This window comes from Pseudonaja textilis, chromosome 1 (genome assembly GCF_049901715.1).
Source record: "Pseudonaja textilis isolate UNSWEBS1 chromosome 1, rPseTex1.2, whole genome shotgun sequence".
In the NCBI taxonomy this organism is placed as follows: domain Eukaryota; kingdom Metazoa; phylum Chordata; class Lepidosauria; order Squamata; family Elapidae; genus Pseudonaja; species Pseudonaja textilis.
This window is the reverse complement of record NC_141990.1, coordinates 18,834,691-18,851,054: the sequence shown is the minus strand read 5'-3', so window position 1 is coordinate 18,851,054 and position 16,364 is coordinate 18,834,691. Positions and strand designations below refer to the sequence as shown.

The window sequence follows — 16,364 nt, the reverse complement described above, 5'->3', positions numbered from 1 at the left end:
TGTATACAGAATAGTATAGAACAGAACAGAACACAGTAAAACAGTTATTTCGTTGCAAAGCCAGACGTTAGCTTTGTGAGAAGGCAATTCTATTTAGAGTTTTATGGCATGCTTTCAATTCTCATTTTGAAAAACGTGAGCATGGAGAAACTTTTCTGCCGCTGTGACAAACGTCTAAATCGGAATCACAACGCAAGGCAGTTTCAGGCTGCCGCCTCACGCGACCGCTAAAATCAGCGACAGAGTTCGTTTTTTTGGTTCCATTTATTATTGAATTTAATTATTCGTTAAATGTATATCGTCGTCCATCTCAACCATAATTGAAAGCAGCAAGAATGAAAAAGAAAATAAAACGTCGTTTGAAAGCCGGATTTTATCCCCCACCCTCGTGGGATTAAAAAAAACCGCCGACAGTGGATTTCGCGATGTGACAGGTCTCGCGAGATTAAAAGAAACAAGGTCGTCGAGCGCGAGCCACCAACTTGTCGCGAGAGTTCGGGGGGAAGGTCTCGCGGTGCCCTCACGCAGCCTGGAGGTCGTCGAGGATAAGAAGCAAAATCCATCTAGTCCTTCCCTCTTCTCTGCCGACGTCTCCCGCCATGTTCTCCCGTCTCACACGATCTGCCTGCGCTGGGCTTCGTAGAGGATTCGGCACCACCTCGCAGGTAGCCAGGAGCGTGGGAAATGTGGAGCAGACGGAGGGCTAGACTCGTTCTTTCGGCTGGGTCTGGAGGGCGGCTCTGTGGCCGGCCTCGTTAAAGAGAACGCGGGGCTAGACGTGCCCCGCAGGGCAGCCCCGGCAATCTTACTCCCTTGCTGGCGTTCTCGATTTAGGCCTTAGGATGGATTGACTGGGACCTTTTTTCATTTAGAAGAGTCTAGAGCAAGGACTTCAGCTCCCAGAATTCCCCACCCATCCTACAGCTCCCTACATATAGTAGGGTAGCTGGGGGATTCTGGGCATTGAAATCCATGCACCTCAAAGTCTGTAGAGATTCATGGTCATTCAGGTCACGGTTGTCCCAGAGCTGAAGAAGCTTCTTGAATGAGAAGGGAAAGTCTTCAAAGAAAAACTAGAAAGTCCAGTTGCCTCTTGAAAAAAGCTTTTTTGGGACACACCTCAAAGTTGCTATGTTTGAAAAACAGCGGTCTAAAAGTGACCTCTACCACTACAGCGACAACGGGAGAGAAACAAAGGTTGATAAGGGGGAAAAATACATGTTTGTCCACGGTAGGAATTTAATTTCAGTAAGAGGTGGAGGCTGCAGTGCAGAGGAGAACCTGGAGTGAGTGATCCAAATTTTATGTATTGTTCCTGCCTAAGTAAAGGATTTCCGGAATTGGAGCTAAGATCTTGACAAGGTAGTTCTGGCCAATGGTTCATGTGGATTTTAATTTATGGATCACCTGTGTAAGTAGTCAATCAAAATGTGAAAGGCGTCTTCATATTTAATAACTGAATAAGAAAATTATGTTGTGAAATGGTGTTTTATCAGAACCCCACAAATCCATCAATATGTAAAAAAGCAAAGCTGAAGAATGTGTTAATATACAATTAAACAGTGTAGATCAGAAATCTTTTCCTGATTCTTTTCACATATGCAATTTTCTTTTCTTTTTAATGTTTCATTTCACTTTAGAAGGAAGGATTGATTTTATTTTTACTTGGTTGTATTACTTTGTATAGGTCTTAGGGCAAGAACTTTTTATATCTGTTACTAGACCTAATGAATTTCAGTTCATAGCTTAATTTATTATTTGGTTTATGCAAATGTTGGGAATATGTATCTTTCCTCTGAATTTGTTCAATAAATCAATGCCCTGTTAGTGTTCATTTGAATTTCTGTAGGTGCTAGAATCACAGCTGAATAACCTATAGAGGGCTGTACATTTCCTGTCTTTTATCAAGATTATCTTGCCTGATATCTCCTAAAACTGAAGTTAAAGAAATTAACTTGCTGTGCAGTTTCCCAGCTCAGTGATGCATCCCGCCTTTGGCATACAGTTATTGTTGAATATATTCCTTGCATTTTCTTACTGCTTGCTTAATAGATGCTATATACCATATAAGGGACAAGAAAGCAAGAACATACTGTCCAGATACTATGTCTAGTACATAGGTAATGGGCCATTTTTAAACCTCTTTTCCTCATCTTCAGATGTAACTTTAGAATTAGCATAAGCCTGTGAGGAAACTTGGATAAAATATTTGAATAAAGATTTAGCTTATATTTCAATTATGGGAAAAGATGCCTAGAAAGGATCACAAACAAGTTGATTTGGTTTAAGTCTAACACTTGGTGTGGTTAGATTAATGAATGCCTTTTATTTTCTTTATGTTCCTGAACTCCCTTATCTTAAAATCTTTGTAAGACTTGATTTACTTATTTAGGGATTGGGAACTAGCTTTTCATGGGGAGGTGAATAAAACTTGATAAAATACCAAAACTTTAAAGCCAGATATGACGTCACTACAGGCAGAAGAACACAGTTATCTTGGATGTCTTCCCTCTACCTTTAGTTAATTCCATTAGCCAATTGCAACACAAGGTTGCATTCACATTTGCAATTGTAACAGAAATGCATTATGCAATGCAATGTACCATTAAACCCTCAAATGTAAATATCTGAACTTTTTTCTTTGGTCACAGGTTAGAAATCTCCTATTTCAACATATTTCTCATGGTTTCTGATACATTCCTGCAATTGGGTAGCTGATTTTTGGAAATTCTTAAAACAGCTTAGAGCAAGCCATTTTAACAGAGTCATAAGGGACCTTCAAGGTTTTCTAGTCCAACCCTTGCTCAGGCAGGAAACACTGTACTGTACCATTTCAGATAAGTGGTTGTCCAATTTCTTCTTAAAAAATTCCAGTGTTGGAGTATTCACAACTTCTGGAGGCAAGTTGTTCCACTGATTAATTGTTCTGTCTGGAAATTTCTAGGTTGCTTCTCTCCTTGATTTTAAACGGAGATAAGAATTTATTGCTCAATTCCAACAAGCATTTAGACTTTTACAAAAAGTGCTGATGTTCTCTTGTTTGTGCTTGGATTTATACAAGTTAATGTTACCACATATTTCTTCAGAAAACAATCTATTTCTACATTTAGGAGATCACAAACAGTGTTAAGCATTTCATTGTTCATTCCTATTCAGTACAGACAAGATGAATATGGACATAAAATATTTTTTTTGAAGGTAAAGACTCTGAGGTATTTTATATTTTATCCCCCAAATAACGATTTCTTCAATACTTGAGATGGGATCTGAGGCAACAATATGGCTTCAGTCAGGCCAGCTGCATGCAGGAAGGCAGAATTAAGGTTATGAGCAGATTCTGATCACATTCAGATGCTTCTATACAAGCACTGCTAATCTGGCCAGATTAGAGCCAGCTCTGTCCTGTCTCTGCTTTCTCCAACAGTCAGCTGGTCATAGCCTGTTAACATTCTCCTTCACAGCTCTCCTGACAGCTTGCCTCAACTATGCCTCTCCTTGTTGGTTGTTGGTGAAGGCAAACAGATGGGACTTTGAAGAGCAAATTCAGGCTAGTTAAAGTGGGGAGGCTGTAGTAGACCCATGTGGGAGATGTCTACCCACCACAGTGGAAAATCATTGTGCTATATGCTGCTCTGCTTGAGTTACCAATTCTGCACCTTGAATTGCAGTCAGAGATTTTTATTATTGTCATATTTCACTTTGCCTTTTGATATTTGATATCTAATAAATTAAACACTTTACCATCCTTCCAAAGCTCAGCATACAATGGCCTGAGCTGCAATACAAGGGATAATGATATAAAAAATTGAGAAGCTTCTTGCAAACAATTCTGGTGTGTACACTTGGATCTCCATGTTTCTTTTTTTTTCTTGCCCTATTCAGAATCATGCTAAAGTGGCTGTACTTGGTGCTTCTGGTGGAATTGGCCAGCCTCTCTCCCTCTTGCTGAAGAACAGCCCCTTAGTCACTCAACTCAATCTCTATGATATCGCACACACACCTGGTGTTGCAGCTGACCTCAGCCACATCGAAACAAGAGCTGAAGTGAAAGGTAACACATATCTGCTCACTTCAGATATCTTTATTTTTATAATTTCCTTGTGCACCACTAATTCAGAGAACCTATTAAATGGGTACTGTTGCTATAGTAAAAGCTACAATTGATAGATTTCAATCCCAGAACTAGTTATTGAAGACAGTAGTCAGAATCTCAATCATGGATTGACCAGTTATTTCAGTTTGCCTGATTTTAAAAGCTTCCAAAGGCAATCAGATCATTTATGCTTTCAAAACAATATAACCTTCTTGGCCACTCATGGGCACTGAGGAAAAGAGATTGATCCTGGCATGCAACCATTGGCAGGAAAAAGGTTCCTCATCTGTTAATCTAAAATGAGTTTCCCCTGTATCCTACAATTCAAGATAGGATATTTACTCTTTTGTGAAAACTGCAGTTTAGATTATCTTTATTACAGTTTAAGTCCTAATAAATTTGGTTCTGAACAAGTATGGATTGTTCAGAATCCAGCTTTCTAAAGCACTTGGGTGACCAGGATTTTTTTTTTTACTTTAATTGTGTGAAAGTTAAGACCAGACTATAAAAATAGTTAATGACCTTATTTGGTTCTAAACCCTAAATTTATGGTTTGTATTACAGGAACTAGATGCTCGATGTATTTGAGGCATTTCCATGGCCTCAAGAAATTGAAATCTTTTTGTTTTATCTAGGATTTCTGTTTATCATAGAATTTGTTTTATTGGTGTAGTCTGAGCCTGTCATGTCCAGTTTGAAAATTTATTTATATCTCTTGGATGTGAATCAGTTTAGGTATTATGCTTGCTTTACGTGTATACTCCTTATGTCTTTTACTGGTTTATCCAACCTGTTCCACAGGAATCCTAATCTGGCTATATTTATGTTATGTGAGCAACAGGTTATTGTAATACCATTGAAACTGAAAAGGGGATTCAGTTTTAAAATGTCCAGATTCTTAGGTATTGATAGAAAATTTTGTATCCCAGGTACAAATCTTTTTAAACAAAACATTTTTCACTATGTTAATGTTTCAGTGAATTCCCAGCCAACAGAATGTTGTAAATATGGTTGCTCATTTCATTGCTTTAGGTTTCCTAGGACCGGAGCAGTTGCCAGATTGCCTAAAGGGTAGTGAAGTTGTAGTAATCCCAGCTGGAGTCCCTAGAAAGCCTGGTAAGTTGTAGTGTGAGAGATTGCAAAGAGATCAAGGTCACATAAAGTCATTGCAAAGAACATCTAGCCATAATGGATAGTAACATTTGCCTATATTCTGCAAAATAAGAAAAAAAGAGCTTGTATCTATGCTGCAGTGTTCCTTGTATGCTGTTGTTCGGCTGTTGTGAATCTGTTATAAAAGTATTTGGTGAAATCAGAATGAATATGTGCTGCCCTATAAATTAAATAGCAATAGCACTTAGATTTATATACCACTTTATAGAGCTTTTTACAGCCCTCTCTAAGCAGTTTATAGAATCAGCCTCTTGCCCCCAACAATCTGGGTCCTCATTTTACCCACCTCAGAAGGATGGAAGGCTGAGTCAACCTTGAGCCTGGTGACATTTGAACTGCCAAATTGAAGGCAGCTGGCTGCAGAAGTAGCTTGCAGTACTGCACTCTACACTGCGCCACATAGGCTCCTTCAGATAAAACTTGCAGTATTTTGTCAATTTCTTCCGTATTCTTCAAAACACTATGGCACTTTATTTAACCCATTTGAAAGATTTCCCCTCTTCTATATTGTAGCAGACATCTCCTTATTTTGTTCCTTTGTCCCAATATTGCCGGCACTAAATTATTTCCTGTGATTCTTAGTACTTCCCATCTCTGCAATAGAGCTCTATAAGCATTATAAATCAGCTAGAGTCATTTAAGGAGGCATTAGCCTTAGTTTCTGTGGAATTTTTGCCTGCTGTGCTTTTTACTGGCTACATATGACTCTTTGAGAACATTGTATGGGGGGGGTGTCATTTTTTTGCAATGTGAACGGGTTGATCCTTCATGAAATTTTTGATATCAATTTTAAGTCTCCTAAAACAGTGGTCCCCAGCCGCGGCCTGGTACCGGCATCAGCATGCATGGCAAGGCGAGCCGAGCAACTGGCCAGCCAGCCGTCCCCCGCTTCTCCCTGCCACCTTCAACTCCTCCTTTGTACCTGTGTCGATGGGCTTCGCGACGGCTTCAGGACGGTCACTCGGCTCACCTTGCCATGCGTGCTGAAAGAATCCTCGCGTCTTAGTTTTGTTCGAAACCGCCCCCCCCCTCGATGAAACTAAGGCGCGAGGATTCTTTCAGCACCCAAACGCCGCTTTCTACCCGGAAAAGCTCACTGGAAGCACTTTTTCATCAAAACAAGATGGCAGCGCCCAGCAAACCGGCAGCCCGGTAAAAATTGTTCCATGGACCAGTACCGGTCCGGGGACCGGTGGTTGGGGGCCCCTGTCCTAAAATACATTTAACAATTTAGTGCTGCCAAATGGGGCTCAGAGAGGAGCCATGGGGCTGGCTAACTCCCTGAAAGCCCTTACCCTGCTTTTTAATTAATTTTAACATTGATTTTTTAATCATTCTTGTCTTTTAAATTTTTATATGCTATTTTTAATGTTTTAATATTTATTTGTACACCACCCAAAATCCCTCTCTGCAGGAGATGGATAATTTCAAAATTGATAAATACTAAATTGATGAGATTTAGTAAATTGATAAATACTAAATTGATGAGAAAGGATTGATGAGATTATCAATCCTTCAAAATCTCAGACTCAGTCTAAAGTCTGAGATTTCTTTTCTAGTCATGAAGGAGGTGTCTCACCTTCCATTTGACCTTAGATCTGACACTCATCTGAGTGTGGAGAAGGGAGGAATGATGGTTTATTCTGCTGTTATAAGAGTATAAATTCTGGCTGCCTCCAAAGGATATGTGTTAGGAATCGTTTATCAGTCCTGTAAACTGTTTCTTATCTCTGTGATTCAGATGGCTGCTGGAGACCAGAACAGTGGTGGTATTCAACTGGTTCTGCCCAGCTCTGGAGAACTGGTAGCGGCGATGAGCAGTGGAGACAGAACCGGTTCTCTCCACTGCTCTGTGTTTGGCTCACCCGCCTGCCCGGGCTCCCATACTCACTTTTATTGCCAGAATTCAAAGTGCAGCTGCTTTGCGCAGTGCAGAATAGTGCCGCACGGTAGCTGCTGCAGTGACCACCATCGTACAGGCTTGCAGGAGGCAAGTTAGAACACTTCTGCGCCTGCGCAAAGTGCGTGTTTGGGGCGCGTGTGCACGCAAAGTGTGTGCATGTGTGCAAAGTGCGGCCACCAAGGCATGCCCACCGAACTGGTGGCAACTGTATTTGAATACCACCACTGGACCAGAATATCTTGAAGGATATTCTTGAAAGAGAAGAGACAGCTTTTGGGTGGGTGGAGCAATTCTAGCTGTACACTGCAGTACATAGGGAGTAAATTATGTTGCCATGTCTGTCAAGTATGATCTGGATAGGGTGCAGAACACTGTTAACAGCTTCTTTATGATAATATACAGGGATGACTCGTGATGACCTGTTCAATACAAATGCTACCATCGTTGCTACCTTGGCAGCTGCTTGTGCCCAGCATTGCCCTAAAGCTCTTATCTGTATTATTGCAAATCCGGTAAGTACATTCCAGCCATGGTCTTTGAGAAATATCATGCAAATAAGTTGTGGTTGGCTGCAATGGCTACATATAAGCCACATAAGGAAAAGTAGACACATTGCTGCCATTTTAAACACATCCCTGTTTTTACTATAACTGGTGTAAACCAAATGGCCTGAGCATTATTATCCACACACACTCCATGTTTCCAAGAGAGCCACATACATAGATTTTCATCACCTCTGTTCATTCAGATTAGAATCACAGACTACCATGTTTCCTGTCCCTGCCACAGAACAGAGAACAACCAATTACTGAAATGGTTGTTGAGAGGTAACAGATATTAATGGTAGAACTGTTTATGTAAAACTGTTACTTAGAATATATGCAAGGAATTCCGTATGCATGTGCTGTGCTACTAAAACAGTTGGTGGGGATCTATTCCTTTATACTTTTCTTGTGGTTTTGACTGTAAAGGAAAAGGTGCTGAAATTCACATACTGTTTTATGATTGTTTTATCATCTTATCTTCATCTTACCTTCAAGATAATATTAAATATATAAAGTTGAAATTCGGTTTTAAAACATTTTGGGTGAGAGCTGTTTCAAGGGAAGCTTAAAATATTAGAAAATTAAGATAAAAAACCCCAAAAGAATGTAGTATATTTAAAATTGAGACAATAAACTATTTTCATTTTTCAGGTCAATTCCACCATCCCAATTACTTCCGAGATTTTTAAGAAACATGGTGTATATAATCCTAACACAATTTTTGGTGTCACAACTCTGGACATTGTGAGAGCAAATACTTTTGTAGCTGAATTGAAGGTATGTTGGTATAATCAGGTTGCAATCAATGGTGTCATTTTCACAGCAAAGCATTTTCACTTGAAATTGATCCTTCTTTCTATCCTCCTGTCAGCTTCAACAAAATTTATTTTTCCATGACTGTTACAATATTCTCTTGCTAAAATAAAATTGAGAAGAGGCATAGACATAAAAAAAATCCAGCAACTACACTTTTTCTCTTTCAGAGCTAATTTATCCCTGTGTATATTAGGGCACCAATTTCCTGATTAATAGACTTCCTATAATATGGTAATGAGGTGGGTCTGGACTGATACTATAATGGAAAAGCTTGCAGCTGGCTGTTTACATAAAGTTTCAGGACATTATTATCAGTCTGGGAACCAATTAGTACATTTTCCGGATCTGCTTTGGAGGAATCAGGAATTATCCAGAGCAGATTAGGAGTGTATCAGTTGTAGGAGCATAATAAAATTTCTTTCATTCCTAATGATTTTTTTTTGGTATATTTTAATTTCTCCCATTGACTGGTTGATCAAACAGGCATGGTCAAGAAATGTGATCATGAATCATAATTCATTACCATTTTGGCATATTTTTAAAAATTTTTAAAAATCCTACCTTCTTTATTGTTATAAATAACAGAAAGATTGAGAGCATTTCTAAAACTCCTTCCTCCTCCTATTTTCCCTACAACAACAACCCTATGAGGGTTTGGGGCTGAGAGAGAGTGACTGGCCCATAGTCACCCAGCTGTCTTTCATGAGCCGTAGAAAACTTGTCCTCTCAAAAGCCAAGCTGTGAAAAACTGATCCTGGCCAACTGCAAACCACATTTGTCTGTGTGAGACAATATGTCCTCTTGTCATCTTGGCATTAGGCTTGCTAGGATCATAAACAGGCTTCCCATGACATGGTTCTGATTTATACTCTTTTTGGTTTGGCTGCATGACAATTATTTCCAGAATTAATCTGCATTATTAGTTTGCTGTCAGGACTTAAAGAGGAAAACGACCAAAGAATCTCTGTTCACTGACCACATTTGGGCCAACCACACATTAGTGAATTGTTGCAAAGATGCCGAGCTATGAAAAAGCAGTTCATCTCTCTTGGTATTACATGGCTAAAATACATCTAAAATACCCTAAGCAGTATGCAGATATGTACTTTTTCCTGTTGCAGAAACAGCCTGGCTGATGGTAGCCTGTCCGGGGTAATTCAGAGTAGAGGTGCAAGAAACATCACCTGGTTCTTCAGGTGGCCCACCAGCATCCCCTTTGCATTCCTAAGGCTCCCCAGTGGCACTAAAAATGTTTAGTTTGGGGATATTGAAGTTGAATGAAAAAAAAAAAAAGGCTTAATGTTCCCTTTTTACGATTAAGCCTCCTGGCTTCAGTGAAGCACATCTTTCAGCATGACATGCACAGCTCTGGTATGGCCCTCAAGGTAACAAGCTGTATGTTTTTAAATTGAGAAAAAAAAAGCCAGGTCAGAACACAGTTGGAATTGAGAACCTAAACAGTGTAAGTGTTTGAATTCCTATTTCTCTGATAAAAACCTAAACGTAAAAGTAAAAGGAAGATTTACAAACTATACATCTTGTTCTCATATTTGTCATTTTCCAATTTTTTCTGTTTTGTGAGAAGTGGGAAGTTCTACTGTTGAATTATGCACATTGTGCTTATCCAGCCAGCTTGGTGCAGAGCTGAGTTCCAAATATATCTTGAAAGTTGCTGTTTCTATAGGGCTTGGATCCAGCTCGTGTCAATGTTCCTGTGATCGGTGGCCATGCAGGGAAGACCATCATCCCCCTAATCTCACAGGTGTGTGGTATAATTACATTTTTCTGAGTAGCTCTGGCTGCTGATAAGGGAGCATTCAAAATCCATATCTCTATGCAGAACTGCAGGACCCATGAAAAGAATTTGAATTTGGGATGAAGCTGCTCTCTGCTTTCAACCACTTGTCAAATGCAGCTCTGTGTTCAAACATATGAAAGTAGCCTAATTTTGAGGTTTGAAGCATAATTATATCTTTCAACTCTGGGGCAGCCAACTGAAGCTGTCAAAGTTATGTTCCAGTGCCTGGAAGTTCTGTGGCTTTGGATAGGGAGGTACCGTCCCTGGGTCAATCTTACCAAAATTGAGTGGCTTTGATTGTTTGGACCATCCAGGTCTGGGCTATTCCATCTTTTTCCTAGATTAGAAGCCCCTTCAGTCACTTGCTCTGATTCCCTCATGGTTGGACTACTCCTTTGTGCCCTACATGGGGTTGCTCTTGAAGAACCATTGGAAGGTTCAACTGCTTTTTTATTTTAAAGGACTTCTACTCTCTTTTGGAAAACTAAATGCTGAACCCCTTCCTCAGGTCTCTGCCCCATTGATCAGCCTCCTGGTTGTTTTCATTTAAAATGAATCTGTCAGCTGCTTTCTTCTGGAAAGTTTGGGGGAGGATAGTTGAGAAATGGCGGAGTAGAAGATTTGTGTTCCACGTTCCTTTTCCTGACAGAATCCACTGCTCTTGGAACACAAATGTACGAATGTTGACCAGAAGACTGGATCTGCAATATGAGCTAATGCAGATCTGATCTTTGATTGGTGTATCACTAAGGGATAGAGAAGGAAGCTTCAGTTCTGCTGTTGAAAGTTCCTGTTCAAAACCAAATAATATAAGAGATGAGATAAATCCTGTGTTCCTTTCTTGTTGCAGTGTACCCCAAAGGTGGATTTTCCTGAAAATCAGCTGGTGACCCTCACTGAAAGGATTCAGGAAGCTGGAACTGAAGTTGTCAAAGCAAAAGCAGGCGCAGGTTAGCTTGTGGAATTTTTTTCCTCTACCTGGATTGTTTGTAGTACAGATGAGCTGTTCTGATATGTAACTGCAAGAAACCACACAAGACCTTAATAATGAGAAATTGGGGGTGGTGATGTTAGATTCCATAGTAGCCACAATCATCATCTTGCTTGTATCAGCACTTTTCCCATCTTCCTCTCATAAGGGTTGTCCGTACAATGGGTTGGTTGCTCATTTGTGATCTTCTGGGTCAGCCTGTTCTCAAGACTCCCCATGGCTTTCTTGTGACCACCTTCTTCAGAGTAATTGGTTTGGCTGGTAATGGAAGGAGTTTATCCAATGGCTCTTATTGCCGGGCCTAGGGATGTGAGCGTGTTTTTAAAGCCCATGCAATGGTTGTACCACTGGATTGTGGTTTTTACCCTGGCTGCATTTTTCCCATGTGTATGTTTTAGTGTTTTATATTTTGATGTTATTTTTAATTATTACTAATTGCCCAGAGCCATGAATTTGAAATAGACTGCCATATTAATATGGTAGTAAGAATGAACACATAACTAAATCAAATGAAATGGTTTCTGTGTTTCCCTAGCCTTTTTATAATCTCCGAGAGATTATAATCTCTTGATTTTGCTACTGAATGTTAATGCTGCTTGCTCAGTGAGTGCATTGAGCTTATAGTGGGGAAAGTCCTGTTGTCTCTGCTATAGAGGGAAGCCTCACTGGCCTGATCCCTTAAAATCTGAGCAAATGTACTATACAGACAACTTAATCCTTAAAAACTTTTGATGCATGCGCAAAACATCACATTTTGTTTCTTTGCCAGTAAGCAAAGCCAGTACAGATAGATGGTCCTTAATTTACAACCAATTACTTAGTAGCCATTTGAAGTTACAACAAACCCCTCCCCCCCCAAACTACTTACGACCCAGTTTTGAAGTTCTGATGGTTGCCCACACTCACGTCACATGATTACATTTGGGGGTGCTTGGCAAGTGGCCTGCATTTATACCCTTTGCAGTATCCCACAGCCACACGATCATGATTTATGAGGTTTTTGGGGCAAACCAGCAATTATTTCCAGTTTCTAGTGAAAACTGGTCTGTAGTAAAATATGGGTTTGCTTAATGAGCATTGCAAAAAAAGGCATGTAAAATTTGAGTGGTCCTGTAATTGACCTGCTTTATGATCAGCACATCTTACAACTGTAATGGCCAGACTCAATTGCAGTTGTGAGTCTACCTACACATATATACACAAAATCATATGTACATACATACCAAGATCCCAGCTTATCAGTTGAAACCATGAAACACAAAGGCAACTTGCTTATTTCTTGTTGCAAACGGATCCCTGCCTTGAATTTCCATTGGCCCAGGCACCTGCCCAGGCATACACAGTGCCAGTCGTTAGCAGTTTATCATTTCAGTATAAAAACCGGTGCTGTTTTTAACTGTGCTGCTTCAGTTGGATTAAGTTTTCATGTTCTCGATTTCTTAGGGCTTGCTAATTAGATTTTTCCTGTCCTGCCGCAACTCTTGGGGAGGCTGACAAAAGCTTACAATGGGGGCAAAGGCCTGCCTCTCTGTGTTTTTTCAGATTTCAGGGCAGATGACAATTAGAGCCAAGTATTAGTCTTGAGGAATAGTAAAGAAACAGATTCACTGCTGCTATTTTTCAGGATAATATGCTGTCTTTGGAAAGCGATGTCTGACTAGCTTTTGCTTCCTTTTGTGAAGTTTCTACGCAGGGTAAGAACAAGCCAGTCTCTGCCTTCAGGTTTATAAGCTAAACATAGTAGAAAGGAAACAGGAAAGGAGAATACAAAATAACAAAGTTGGAAGGGAGCTCGGAGACTTTCTAGTTCAACCCCCTGGCTCAAGCAAGAGACCCTATATCATTCTGGACAAATGGCCGTCCAGTCTCTTCTTAAAAACCTCCAGTGATGGAGTAGCCACAACCTTTGGAGGCATGCTGCTCCACTGATGGTTCTCAATGTATGAGACCTTATTATTACAGGTTTTATTTGAAATTGTTTAGGAAAGGATGGCGCCAAAAAGTTAACTCTTAGACAAGATGATAAACACAATCTTGTTAGCCAATCCTCCTCTATAAAAAAAAAAAACACCCAATAACAAATAAGGAAGCAGAAAACAATCCACAGTGTTGAAATCTCAAGTTGTTCTCTAGGATGGATGAACGTTATTGTCTCCATAATATCGATGGACACCTGAGACTAGTGGAACAGGCTAATAGGTGTCATTTACTCTTGTATGGGCTACATTGATTCTTAGGCAAACTAATGAGAACATTATACCTAATGTATTATACCTAAATGTATTTCAGTGATTGAAATGAAATGACTACTATTAAATTTATATTGACAAAATTTTTGGGAAACTCCACAGAAGCATTTCCTTATCTTTGAATCCTCCCCTTTTATTCCAATAGGATCAGCTACATTGTCCATGGCCTATGCTGGTGCCCGGTTTGTCTTCTCAGTCCTAGATGCTATGAATGGGAAAGAAGGTGTCATTGAATGCGCCTTCGTCCGATCAGAGGAAACAGAATGTCCTTACTTTTCAACACCTCTGCTACTTGGGGTACATAATCTGAGCAGTTCTTAATTTAATTTGTTTTATTTGTCTTCTAGTGATGTAATTGTTAGCCACTTTATATTTTAGGGGGAAAAAAACCTCCCAGTGGTACTTAATTAATGAAAGCAATCTTATCTATAAGTCAACATTCAAATAAAGCATCAAGACAGCAACATATAGTAATATTAATCAAAAAGTAGATTATCCCAGACCTTTTTAAATAGGTAACATTAGATAACATGGGGGACATGCCTGTTCCTATTCCCTAGGAATAGATTTTCACAGTATGGCTGCTGTGGAGCTATTTTTGCCTGTTATTTTCATTTGTTTTAAAAGGCACCCCAAAACTGTTTACTTCATTCCTGCCCTGCTTTTCTGCTCTGCGGAGAACTCGGAATAGTATACAACAGTATACATTAAAATTGATACTAAAACAAATGAACTGTTAAAAGCCTGTCAAAGAAGAGAAATGTAGAGAGTTGGATTGCCAACAGTTCCGAGATGATGAATTTGATAATCTGAGATCAGAGTAGAAGGAAGCCTTGCTGTGTGGCAGAAAGAATGAGCTTCTTGTACAAATCTGAACAGAATTCTAACAGGAGATGATCCCTTAGATCTGTGGGTTTCAATGTATGTATACTATTGGTGGGACTTAGGGGTTGTCTAATTGGTGAACAGCCATTAGAACCACAGTCTGTAAACTTACAACTACTAATGGTGGCTGTAATATCCTTGGAAAATGGACTTTTTGTTTCTGCTGGAGTAGACTCCGATTGTTTGACTGTGACTGATGGGATTTAAGATATCAAGCCCTAAGATTAAGATCCTGTAACAATGGCCAGTAACAAATTATCTTGGTAAAGTTTGAGGTGATGACCTTTAAAAATGGGTCCCTTGATTTGTAGAGGCAGTTTTCTATCAATCAGGCCCATGGCTAATCAAGCTTCCAAAATCCATGTTAGTACTTATTAAATTGAAACCAGCACTCTAATTAGTAGCCTGTGTAGGGTAAATACAGGATGAGTTGGAGCTATAATAGCTCCGAGTCAGTTATCCAGTGGACAAATGTACACAGTGGGCAATTAGCTCTTGATAGGTAAGAACCTAGTCAAATAATAGTAATAGTGGAACAGGTCAGGCCAGAGTATTAGTTAACAGCAGTTCATTGGTAGGCTACTAGTATGCATCATTGACACTAGTTTTTATCAAGAGCCTTCTTTTAAATATGGCTCAGCTACTTTGACCCATTTTGAAATTTGCAAATATTACGTATGTGTTTTCTGCTCCCATGTGTCTATCTTATCCTTTAAAGGAGCTAATGATTTTTCCAGTGAAAAGTTGTGCTTGTTGATATTCTCTTACTACAGTGTGCTAATTTTCAATCTTCCTTTCCCTGTTCTCAGAAAAATGGTATTGAGAAAAACTTGGGTATTGGAAAGATCACTCCTTTTGAAGAGAAGATGGTGGCTGGGGCCATTGGAGAGCTGAAAGCTTCCATCAAGAAAGGTGAAGATTTTGCCAAGAGCATGAAGTGAAGCATCAATGACAAAAGAGAACTGCTGTCCCCTTAATTTATTTAAGGTGCATCATGTCACTTTAAAGTCTTCTGGAGGCAAAAGTAATAATTTTTGCCTGAAGGCCCGATATTGACTTGCCCTCTAATCTATCAATTGGAATTCTGTTCTTCAATTTTAAAAAAAAACAACTTATTTTTTTCCAGGGTATTCCCTGCGTATTTTGTGTTTTGGTCATAATTTCTTTGTACGTCTCTAAATTATGGTTAACCTGAACTGCCTGGCAGAAATTGGAGGGAAGGGACTCATAGACAGATGACCATTCAGATAAAATTAGCTCACACATGTCATACTGTTTCTAGGCAGTTATAGGAAAATGAGCTGTATTTTTAAAATGCTCATGTAGCCATAAGGAAACATGTCACAAAGTTGAGAATGAATATCAGCAGTTAAGGACCTGGTGAAGGATATCCTTACTCTCAGCTGCTTATAATCTTTGCTGGCATCCTAACATCCAGATCTTGGGGAAAAAATCCATGCTTACAATCCTGAATTTCTTACTGAACCACAATTGAAGTAACATTTTATAAAATAATTTACTCTGGAGCAGGAGTTAGGAAAGCTCATGGTTAGTCAAGCTCCCTGGCTGTTGAGTTTCAAATTGATTCATGTTCAACCTCAGCAACTTTAAGATTTGTGGACTTCAACTCCCAGAATTCCCCAGCAAGCTATGGATTAGATGGAAGCTAGAATATATAAACCACTCATGAGTCACTTATGAGTGAGATATGAATTTGTTCAATAAATATTGTTGGTGAAGAAGTTGAAAACTAAGATGCAGTTCCAAATTAGCCATCTTTTTACTTGTTGGCAGACTTGCAGCATCTTTTATTTCCATAAAAACTAGGCAGCTGCTTTCCAGAAATTCCTCCCCTTCAGGTTCTGATTGATTCCCCACTTCCACAGATTAATTCTCCCCACCCCACCCCCA

The 16,364-nt window shown here is 39.5% G+C and overlaps 1 protein-coding gene across 1 annotated transcript; it reads left to right on the top strand.

The window, feature by feature from the left end:
• The first annotated feature begins 487 nt into the window (after nt 1–487).
• MDH2 (malate dehydrogenase 2) lies at nt 488–15,594 on the top strand. The gene is made up of 9 exons (XM_026708553.2): nt 488–665; nt 3,883–4,051; nt 5,126–5,209; nt 7,572–7,681; nt 8,366–8,491; nt 10,215–10,292; nt 11,179–11,278; nt 13,714–13,865; nt 15,263–15,594. The coding sequence occupies exons 1-9, from the start codon at nt 600–602 to the stop codon at nt 15,392–15,394; spliced, it is 1,017 nt and encodes a 338-aa protein (XP_026564338.1). The 5' UTR covers nt 488–599; the 3' UTR covers nt 15,395–15,594.
• Nucleotides 15,595–16,364: the final 770 nt, after the last annotated feature.